Source organism: Leuciscus leuciscus, assembly GCF_965113295.1.
Source record: "Leuciscus leuciscus genome assembly, chromosome: 1".
Taxonomy (NCBI): Eukaryota; Metazoa; Chordata; class Actinopteri; order Cypriniformes; family Leuciscidae; genus Leuciscus; species Leuciscus leuciscus.
In genome coordinates, this window is record NC_138725.1 from 83,428,616 (window position 1) to 83,440,352 (window position 11,737).

An 11,737-nucleotide genomic window follows, 5' to 3' on the forward strand; every position below is an offset into this window, starting at 1 on the left:
TTCCAGTTTTCACTGTGAAGCTGCTTTGAAACAGTCTGTATTGTATAAAGCGCAATAGAAGTAAAGGCGACTGACTAAAGCCTATCCCAAAGTTTTCCATGATCTTAATGTCTGGAGGATGGGTCAGGACTGTCATGTGATCATCTGAAGCTGTGATATTTGCCCATGGGCGTTGGTGTGTCACTGTGTGTCAGATGCTAATGAATATTTATGCAAGGATTCCTGCAGGCCAGACTTCATACCTGACAAACACGCACACAGAATAACACAGAAATCAAACCACACACTGACTTACAGTTGAGAGATCTCGCCTCCGGCTCAATCACATCTCTCACTACGACTCCAAACAATACTGAAGGTGAAACTCTGCAACAAAGATCTGGGGTATGTACAGGATTATACTTACAAGTTATTAAATATTGTAAATTGCATATAGCATAATTTCAATAACAGGAGTTCAGGATATACAGGAAATGTGTATACAGAGATCTTTTTTCGTCAGACATTAACTAACTAACTGAGAAATAACACAGATGTTTCTATAACATGAAGTTCACTAGCGATCATCATTCTGGGGTCAGGAAGATGTTGAGGGTTTTGAAAGAAGATTAATATGTTTCTTTGATTAGAAATCCACATTTTATTTCATTATTAACTTCAAATGACTATTTTCTATTTGAATACATTTTAAAAAGACGAATAATGTTAAAAAGCACAGCCTTAATTTATAGAAATAGAAATCTTTTGTAACATCATAAATGTGTCTTCTTTTTTTTTTTTTTTTTTACAATTTGATGAGTCCTCGCTAAATAAGACAATTAATACAGTATATAGTATATATAGGAAAAGTGCATATTTCAAGATGCTTTAAATGGTCAACCTCACCTTAACCCTATTTCACTTAAATCTGATAAATAATAAATATTCCTGGTCTCCTAGTAAATCATGTAAAAATATTCCTACCCCCGGTTCCACAGACCAGGCTTGATCTAGTCCAGACTAAACTGCATGTTTGAGCTGTTTTAACAGAAAGCAGGTCTTAAAATATGTCAGTGCCATTGTTTTGTCTAAAGATGAACACCAGTTTGTGTTTTTTTCCTAAGACATGTTTTTTAAAAGATACTTAAATGTGATGCGATCTGGGAAAACCCACCACATGGTGAAATTTTACCTATTACAGGTTTTGATATCATATGGAAGCTGGTATCAAGCCCTTTCCAATATCTGTTTTTATTTTTATCATAGCTTGTTGGTAGCAAAAGTTATGTTTATCTGAAGTCGGCCGATCGCTATGATTTTCTGGAACGGAATTTTGAGAAAAACAGGTTTAATAACGGTCACCGTCGGGACGCTTGGCACTATTTTTTTTTAAACAGGATTGGCGCTAATACACATTCACTGTACATGGTATGTGGTTTATTTTATAGGTAAACTATCTTTGTAGTGTTAAGAGACGGACAGGTGTGTGTGATATACGGCGATCACCTCTGCCGGGCGTTACAGAAAATGGTCGCATAGAATGCATTAGAGAAAGAGAGTATTTTCAGCTTGACACTATCGCTGCTAAACAAGGGAACTTTGCCAAGATATTTTCAGAGATAAGAGAAAAGATGTTATAGAATTATAATTTAATGAAAAAAAAAAAAGTGACAAAAAACTGACATTCAAACTATTTTGGAATTTACTGAAAACGGCCCAGCGCGACATCCGACGGGTTTTCCCAGATCGCATCACAAATGTCCTAATTGAACTAAGATCTAATCCTGGCTCAATCTAAACCCTGTCTGTGAAACCGGTCCTAGTATCTCAGATAACTCATGAAAGTATGATAATATATTATACAAACTTAAGTGAACTGCTGTTAGAATATATAATGACAGTAAAACATACTATACTTAATATGTTGACTGAATATCTGCTGTTGTCATTCTAGATATAAACACCATGAAATAACACGATGACGCCAACAACGAGAAAAAAACTGCTCAGAAACGATGCTCTAATCCTGTTTGTTCTCTTCTGTGGTGAGTTACACACACACACACACACACACACACACACACACACACACACACACACTCAAGCTCGTGTTCTTCTCCGCTCAGCTCTTCAGGAGCTCCATAGAAACTCAATCACACAGTTTTACAGTTTTGTTTATTCGCTTTGGTACTATTTTCACAAGTTAAGTGTACATTTTCAAAACTCTTAGTGCTAATATCACAACAGATCATCAAAAGTGCACTTTTTTCAAACATTTCATCATGCTTTCAATCAGGGACGTGCGGTCAGGGTAGGCAGTGCCTCACCAAAGGAAATGTTGACATTACATTTATTAATTCCAAGAGCTTTATTAATTCACCACATTATTAATTGCATTTATTTTATTCCAAATATAAATTTTTGTAACAAAAATGTTCAGGAATACACATATAATATACTTATTTTGCCATTATTTGCTCCTAAAACCATTGTTTCATGTAGGAAATTCAAGGCCATGGCCATTGAGGCAGAGGTTAGCAGTGCCTCTTTGGTCCATAGAACGTAGTTTACGTAGATTTGCGCATGCGCAGTCAGTTCTCATGCTGTCTTGAATTATCAACATTGAGGCAGAGACCGAGCTTGCTTCATGTCACGTGATCCACTCGCTCTCACTCAATCCGCGCTTCCCGATACTTAGCATCTAGCGGCGCCTAGCGTTGGCTGTCAACAGGCCCGGGGTGGGTAATCGGGAGAATTCCCGGTGGGCTGCTTCACTTTTGCGCCGGTCGAGGATTTATTAAATTTTTTTCACATTTGTCACGTTAGTTACATTAGGCTACACATGTTCTGCATTCTGACACCGCAGCGCGCAGCCTCTGCATGGGTTGTACCATGTGAGGGAGTTCTCCCCTCCCCTCCTATAGAGTTGGTTGGGTCCATAGCCCGTCTTTTCCAAAACGTTTTCTCAGGTAGGTTACCTACCTATTGGTAGGCACCGCCGGCGCCTACCAATAGCTGGGCCGGCCCTACCGTAACGGTACATGTCAGGGAGGATGGATGGGAGGAAGAGGCCAGGAGGTATGGAAGCTTGTTTCCGCCACAGAATAAAACATTTTAAAAGATAATTGCGTCAGAATTGCGTGAAATCGCGCCGCCTCCCTCTCTTACTGTGTCCCGCACAAAACATTTGTTTGTTGTATAAGTCATAAGATAGATGTGTCCATTAATTTGATTATTAGATTTGATTGTGCATTAGCCTCACATATGACTGACTTTGCTGTATGCAGGCAGTGATGTGATGATGCCTGATATGAACTTGGGTTGAACATATATGCCACATTGATAAGGTCACAGCCTACCCATGACAAGATTTCACCGCACGTTACTGCTTTCAATTGTGTAAACTTACAATACACAAAACCACAAAGTATCCTTTTCACAACACAAAATAAGTGTTTTGTCTACAGAAGTGTTTCATTCACAGTCACTGCCTTTCATAAAGCTCTTACTATCAAACCTTTGATTTGCATCTCTTCTTGTTCAGTTTAATACATTTGTCTATTATTTAATTCAACTGAACTTAATGGTTAATCAATGAATCATTTGGTACACCTATAGATTTCTATAGATATTGATTCAATACACAGTTTCTATAGAACTTGTTTGCCATTTCTTATATGGATAACCAAATGTAATGAATTATTTTTACACAAGTGATTTATAGATAATAACCACCATGATGTTCAAAGTGTGGGCACACGCATATGTGTGTGTGTGTGTGTGTGTGTGATAATTAACATGAATAATGCATAATTTATAATAAAAGGTAATGGTAACCCACTAGTAATGACTCAAGTATTACTACATCATTTTAAAGGAACTAGTAATTATTTGGATCAGTATTCTAAAGTGAAAAACATGATAACAACCTAATATTGACTGAAGTCATTGTAAGCTTTTAAGGCTTTTGTAAGGTTTTGGATAGTAATGAATCAAGTGTTACTACATCTTTCTAAAGGAACTACTAATTATTTGGATCAGTATTCTAAAGTGAAGATCATGGGAACACACTAGTAATGACTAAAGTGTTACCAAATCCATTGGAAGGAATTGATATTCAAAATCTTACAAAAATCTCAAAAGCTTACAATGACTTCAGTCAATATTAGGTTGTTATCATGTTTTTCACTTTAGATACTGATCCAAATAATTAGTAGTTCCTTTAAAATGATGTAGTAATACTTGAGTCATTACTAGTGGGTTACCATTACCTTTTATTATAAATTATGCATTATTCATGTTAATTATGAACCTATAGATAGTAGTTCTCTGGGAGGTATGAAAAAAATAGTAGTTATTGATTAGCTAATAATGAACTACTACATTCATCTGAGCGCAATTACTTACTAATTCGTTAATCAGAGTTTCTTGTTAGTTAATAGTAGTTACTAGAGTGTTACTAATGCATTACTCATTTGTTCCTGTGTAGTTATTCATTAATGAAGGAACAGTATTCTAAAGTGTTACCCAATAATCTTGTGTTTGAAACAGTGATTATGTGGACTGAAAAGTGTATAACTGTAATGAAAGCATGAGATCAGGTTTTGAAACAATGACTAGCTGTGTTACAAGTGTGATCAGTGTGGATTTGTGTACTTAGAGTTTTGAAAATGTACACCTTACTTGTGAAAATAGTACCAAAGCGAATAAAAAAAACTGTAATGAAACTCATCAACTACAGCAATGCATTCAGAAGATCGGTAAGATCAGCAGCCAAAGCTCTTGTAATCACACACTTCTCCTCCAACTCCCCCTTTTCATTCGATTCTCAAATCTATAAATTAAAAATACTTATTTCCACATTTTAAATGTGAACTGTTTTTTGTCTTTTTAAATTAATTCAAGTCAATAATGAGGTACATCTGATAACATTCCCTGTTCCCCTCATAATGAAAGCATGAAACAGTCCTGTGGTTTCTGTGTGAGAGAGAGTTTGTTCATCAGCGCCCTCTGCTGGCGGGTTTGTTAGTGCACTCTGATATTCTGTTCACCAGGAAGAGTTTCCACTCTTTCAGCTGGTTCTTCTGCTGGTTCTTCTGCTGGTTCTACAGCTGGTTCTTCTGCTGGTCCTTCAGCTGGTTCTTCTGCTGGTTCTACAGCTGGTTCTTCAGCTGGTTCTTCTGCTGGTTCTTCTGCTGGTTCTACAGCTGGTTCTTCAGCTGGTTCTTCTGCTGGTTCTTCTGCTGGTTCTACAGCTGGTTCTTCTGCTGGTCCTTCAGCTGGTTCTACAGCTGGTTCTTCAGTTGGTTCTTCTGCTGGTTCTTCTGCTGGTTCTTCTGCTGGTTCTTCTGCTGATTCTTCATCTGGTTCTTCAGCTGGTTCTTCTGCTGGTTCTTCTGCTGGTCCTTCTGTTGGTTCTTCAGCTGGTCCTTCTGTTGGTTCTTCAGCTGGTTCTTCTGCTGGTCCTTCTGTTGGTTCTTCAGCTGGTTCTTCTGCTGGTTCTTCAGCTGATCCTTCAGCTGGTTCTTCTAATGTTCTTCTGCTGGTTCTTCTGCTGGTTCTTCTGGTGGTTCTTCTGCTGGTTCTTCAGATGGTTCTTCTGATGTTCTTCAGCTGGTTCTTCTGATGTTCTTCTGCTGGTTCTTCTGCTGGTTCTTCAGCTGGTTCTTCTGCTGGTTCTTCTGCTGGTTCTTCTGCTGGTTCTTCAGCTGGTTCTTCTAATGTTCTTCTGCTGGTTCTTCAGCTGGATCTTCTGCTGGTTCTTCTGCGGGTTCTTCTGCTCGTTCTTCAGCTGGTTCTTCAGATGGTTCTTCTGCTGGTTCTTCAGATGGTTCTTCATCTGGTTCTTCAGATGGTTCTTCAGCTGGTTCTTCAGCTGGTTCTTCAGATGGTTCTTCAGCTGGTTCTTCAGATGGTTCTTCAGCTGGTTCTTCTGCTGGTTCTTCTGCTGGTTCTTCTGCTGGTTCTTCAACTGGTTCTTCTGATGTTCTTCAGCTGGTTCTTCTGCTGGTTCTTCAGATGGTTCTTCTGATGTTCTTCTGCTGGTTCTTCAGCAGATGAGTGAACTAGTCATATTGGTGAACTAGTCATATTCAGTACAGCAGGATTTGAGTGAGATGATGTTAAACGAGGAAGTTAAAAGTACTGATTTACTGATCTGCTAACAAAGTGCACAAAGAACATACTCAAATGTTGCTTATTTTGAATTAAGAAACATGCTGGCTTTGTCAGCTCTTACAGGAATAATTCTTATGGGAATATTATGTAATGCTGTTAATCTCTTCATTGTTTGTAAAGAATAAAAATAACATTGTGGCATGGTTATATGAAAGATGCTCTTCAGTTCTCTGCATGAATGAACATGCATAAATGAAGAACCATGAGCTGTAATGAGGCTTTATACCTGTGACAGAATAAGATGAACAAAACCTTGTTTCTGCTGCAATAAAGAAAGAAATGAATGATTGATTTGATCTTTTCCTCAGGTTGCTTTACTTCAGTGCTACATGGACAGGTGAGCAGAGCAAATACATAATAACAATAATGATGAAGAAATGTCTGAATCATAGAACTGTGGAAACTTCTGCATGATGCGGGAAAACTGTCAAAAGATTGAGGCACATTTGCACAACATTTATGTGTAGTGAAGATGCTTTTAAAAGTAATGCGACTAATAAATAGTTTTTATTTGTCATTTAACTTCTGTTAACTAAATTCAGATGTAAGTCAGTTTGTTCCTGAAGTCGCCACAGTTCTTCTATTGAATTATTATTTAACATAATATAATTTAATCTACTTTTCCCACATCTTTATATATAAGTTTCATTATTAACTCATGCATTTACATAGAATATTTGATTTAGTGTTTTACATGAATGACTCGTATCTTTTCATTTATTCCTCCTGATAATAAACTGCACTGGATGATGCGGCATCATTCCAATATCCAAATGTGTTTTATCTTTAGAACGTCACAAATCATTTCAACAGTAAGTTTTTTTATATTCATCTCAGTATCGAAGCAACAGCATACTTGTGTTGTGGCTGAAGAGAATAATCTGATCTGTACACTCTGTTTCCCAGCAGAATATGAGCTTCTCCTAGACAGGACTGTGAATGTGTCGATGCAAACCTGTGTTTCGGCGGAGGAGAACTTCACAACCTCAGCGGTGAGATAATTCATCACTAAAACACCTCACAAACACTGTGTTCATGTTAATGACGCAGATCAGCAGCTGAGTCAGTGATAGTAACACTGGTATTCTCTGTCTCAGCTGATCAGTGATAGCAGAGATTGATTAAGAGGAATTAGACTCTGACTCTGATATATTAATGCTGGTTCCCTTTCGAGTCGGTCTCTCAACACTGCGTCACCATTAGGTGGCCCTATGGAGTTATCCCTCCTTCTTCGAATCTACTGAAGCCTTATGAAATCTCGCGGGCGAGAATACGCCCGCCAATAGCATTCGAGTGTGTGAATAGAGGCGGCTCCCCCGCACTATAGGGCAGAGCTGAGTGCCATTGCCTCAGAATCTTTTCCTTCAGCTACGAGAAGCCAGCTCGCCGTTGACCTACGCGCTCCTCAGGGTCGGAGCCCAAAACTAGGTTGTAATCTCGACGAGTGTGTGCGGAAAGGAACAGCCCGCAGCATCACACACCTCTTGTAGGGATACCCCTAATACAAAGCCACAAAGCCACCATACTCCTCCTGCTCCAACGCACCACGGAGGAAACCGGTTTGTTCCTGTGCAGGGAGCTCTAGAGTGAGCGTGGCCTCAACAACCTCAGTTGAGAGACCTGAGTCTATGAGTTGGGCCCCCTCAGAGGCCAAACCCACACTTCCATAACTCTGTTATCCAGAACTCCCGGAAGTAGAACAATCAGGGAAACCATGTACAGACACAGCACAGCCACGTCTGCACCTCCATATGAGCTCCACCACCTCGGGGTGGAGTCTCCCTTCCCTGGGCCTCAGCCCCTGCCTCAACAGGGTGTCTGCTGCAACGTCTCGTTCCCTCTTCATGGAACCGAGGTTACAGTCGTAACCGAGGTGTTTTATCTGTCTCATCTGATCAATGATATCTGTGATGGTAACGCTGGTTTTCCCTCGGGTGATCAGTGATCTTGATGTTTTCTCTTCTTCAGGTGATCAGAGCCGCGGGCCGCATGAGCTCTCAGGCTTTGTGTGTCGTGACGAGTGACAGAAACGTCTCCAGTGTTAAACTACAGCGGCTGCACACACACCTCACACACATCATCCAGTCAGTGCTGAGCTTCTCCAGAGAGCTGGTCAGTAGCACACACCACACACACCTCACACACACACACACACACACACACACACACACACACACACACACACACACACACACACACACACACACAGGTCCATCTCTCCTCTGTCTGCCTCTGAATCACTGCTGTTCTTCTCCTCCAGAACCTGCAGACTGACGTCAGTGTGACCGATCTCTTCGCCTCTCTGGACGATCTCACGGAAACGAGCGTCCTCAATCTGGCGTTTGTGGAGAACTGGCTCTATCTGAAGTTTCTGCCAGTTCTGCCATATATGACTGAGGAGATCGTGACACGACTGAGCCAGATGAGCTTCACCTGTCAATCCTTCCAGCTGATGTACATGACATTTCACACACACGTGCACTATCTTTGTGAGGACTCTCCATAGACATAATGGTTTTTATACTGTACAAACTGTATATTCTATCCCCTTACACTAACCCTACCCCTAAACCTACCCATCACAGGAGACATTCTGCATTTTTACATTTTCAAAAAAACTAATTCTGTAAGATTGATAAGCTTTTGTACCCATGGGGACCTCAATTTAGGTCCCCACGGTGACACGAGTCCCCATTAGTCTGTGTGCATTCAGGTTTAAGTCCCCACCGGGGTAGAAAAACATGTCCACACACACACACACACACACACACACACACACACACACACACACACACACACACACACACACTGGCTGCAGATTGGAATATTTAAGATCTTACTGACCCCAAACTTTTGAATGGCAGTGTATGATGATCTCTACATTAACCTGAAGCAGCGCAACTGTTTTCAACATTCATAATAATCATGAATGTTTCAAATCACCATAATAACTTACAATTTACAATGCATTCACGTAGAAAACAGCTGTAAATAACAGCTTTAAATTGCATATTATATTTTTATTTAACAATACCACTGTATTTTTGATCAAATAAATGCAGCCTTGGTGAGCAGAAAATACTTCTTTCAGAAACATTAAAAAGCATTCTTGGTATCGTAATACAGTGAGTGCTAATACAGTAATGTGTGTTTCTCTCTGAATGGACAGAGTGAAAGTCCTGAGCACGGAGGAATCGCTGATCACAGACAGTCAGCAGAAACTGATCTTCACTCATCTCATTCACTCTTACCTGTCCAGGACAGACACAGCAGGTACTCACACATTCACACACACGTGTGCTGGAGGGGTGTATGGAGGATTGCATGTCACTGTGCCAAATGTTCAATTTCAGATCCAGGCTGCTTTTCAAAGATCACCAGGATCAATGAATGGCTTCAGAGGAATTTTGGGATCTTCTCTAAATATGCAACTGCCAGTCAACTGCAAACGCTCTACAGCCATTTCACTGTGAGTGAGCTGAGCTCTGCACATAACATCTGCTGTGATGCTCATGGGCTTCGGCTAATGACTCTTGTACTTTGCAGCTGGATTGGTTAAGGTTATTGAGTCCATCTGAAGTGGCGGAGTTTGCTGTGACTTCTGGAGCGCTGAACAGCGTCAATCTGACCAACATCATATTTGACCGTCTAGAGGAAGGTGATGCTTTCCAGAATACTGATGCGTTTTTCTGGACACTAATTCAATCTGAGGTAAAAAAAAATCATCTCACTAAAGTCCTACTTCATTAATGTCATTAGTCATTAATTCTGTTGATCAAACTTAAGTTGAGTTTAATCCACAATATTGCAATATTCCTCTTGTTTATTCAGGGGCAGAACAAAATATCAAGGAACAACATACTTAAATATATTAAGAAGAAAACTTTTTTAATGCAGCAAAGAAACTAACAAAATGTACACAATTATGATAATAGCAGGAAACAACATATAACCTTCTTACATGTTACATATAACATATGTATATGGTTCACCTACTTACACTTAACATATATACAGTAAGTTATAAACTCAACAAGTTTAAGTTGGTGAACCCTTTGAGCATACAGTATGCATCGCTTACTGATTAATTGGGTCTGGTCTAAATTTAACTAGACATATAGACACAAACTAAGACTATATAGAAAAACACAAACTAAGGCTAAACTAATAAGAGACAAAAAATTACTTTTCTCATTTTTATCAAATACATTGTGTGATCATACACATTGCAGGGTGGAAAAAGTAAGTGAACCCTGAAATTTTGTAACTTGTAGATTCTCCTTTATCAGCAATATCATTCACCAAACATTTTCTGTAGCTGCTAATAAGACTTTTGATAAATTTTGGACCATCTTTTCCCACAAATCTGTTTCAGTTTATCAACACTTCTGGGTTGTCTTGATAGCACTGCCCTCTTTAAACCTTTCTAAAGCTTGTAGTCATGAAATTTTTGCAGGCTTGAAATTGTCCTGTAAAATGTCTTGATACACTTTTGAATTCATTGTTCCTTTAATGACTGAAAGGTGTCCAGTCCCTGGCAGCGAAACAATGTAAAACCATTATGTTCCTTCCATCATGCTTCCTTTGATCACATTTACCAAGGGTGCCAATAATTCTGACCATGACTGTAGATCATTTTGCTCAAATGGTCATCGCTAGACCAATTGGTAAACTTATTTATCTTTGTAATGCTTTAAAAAAATAAATAAAATAATTCTTCTGATAACTTTGTTGTGAGGGTCTAAGGATGATGCATGCCACGTTTTGTGTGCATGTTCAGCTTTGGATGAATTAAAATACAAATTATCTAATGTTTATAGGTAATCATAAAAAGGATTTTGATTCTATCTCACACTGCAGTGTGTTATTAGAACATTTGTTTTAAACAAAGAAATTAATATGGATTCTCAGCTATAATGCATCATGTCTTCAACACAAACTATAATGCAGTCTGGTTGCTTTCCGCATGTCCTTAACGTGTTTTTTAGAAGCTGAATTTAAATAAAATATTGCCATGTTTTCCGTAAAATTCCTATTTACAACAATTTTTGTAAGTCGGAAATATAATTATCAGTTCTATATTTAAAAGCTGACCTGGTCGTTAACAGGTTAACTTATATCATCGCAAAGCTTTGACCAATCAAAATTAGTTTGATAACTTTTTGTAATGAGGGTCTGGGGATGATACACGCCATGGTTTGTGGGAATCTGATGAACAGCCCAGGATGAATTTGAAAAAGTATTTTTTTAAACAAATTCGATTTGTGGACAAACTTTAAAGATTATCGCCAAAAAAAAAAAGATTTACTCTTGATCATGTTTAAAGCAAGAACTCCAAAGAAACAAGAGTTTTCATTCTATCACATGTTGCAGCCTTACTAGATAAAACAAAATCGCTCATTATAGCACCGCCTCGTGGCAGATGTTCACAAAATTCAGTAAACATATTCATTTTCACACGATGTACAAATATATCCATATGGTAAAAGTATGAAATTCAGATTTTATGTTATTAGCTGAAAATGTTTTTGCTTGCTGATTTGTGTTTAAGGGCCCTATCTTGCACCCAGCGCAATTTACT

The 11,737-nt window shown here is 38.8% G+C and overlaps 1 protein-coding gene across 1 annotated transcript; it reads left to right on the forward strand.

The window, feature by feature from the left end:
* The first annotated feature begins 246 nt into the window (after nt 1-246).
* LOC309474329 (uncharacterized protein) lies at nt 247-10,158 on the forward strand. The gene is made up of 11 exons (XM_082136810.1): nt 247-384; nt 1,934-2,024; nt 6,465-6,493; nt 6,947-6,968; nt 7,063-7,148; nt 8,125-8,268; nt 8,417-8,610; nt 9,326-9,429; nt 9,510-9,625; nt 9,703-9,867; nt 9,988-10,158. The coding sequence occupies exons 2-11, from the start codon at nt 1,958-1,960 to the stop codon at nt 10,063-10,065; spliced, it is 1,005 nt and encodes a 334-aa protein (XP_081992936.1). The 5' UTR covers nt 247-384; nt 1,934-1,957; the 3' UTR covers nt 10,066-10,158.
* Nucleotides 10,159-11,737: the final 1,579 nt, after the last annotated feature.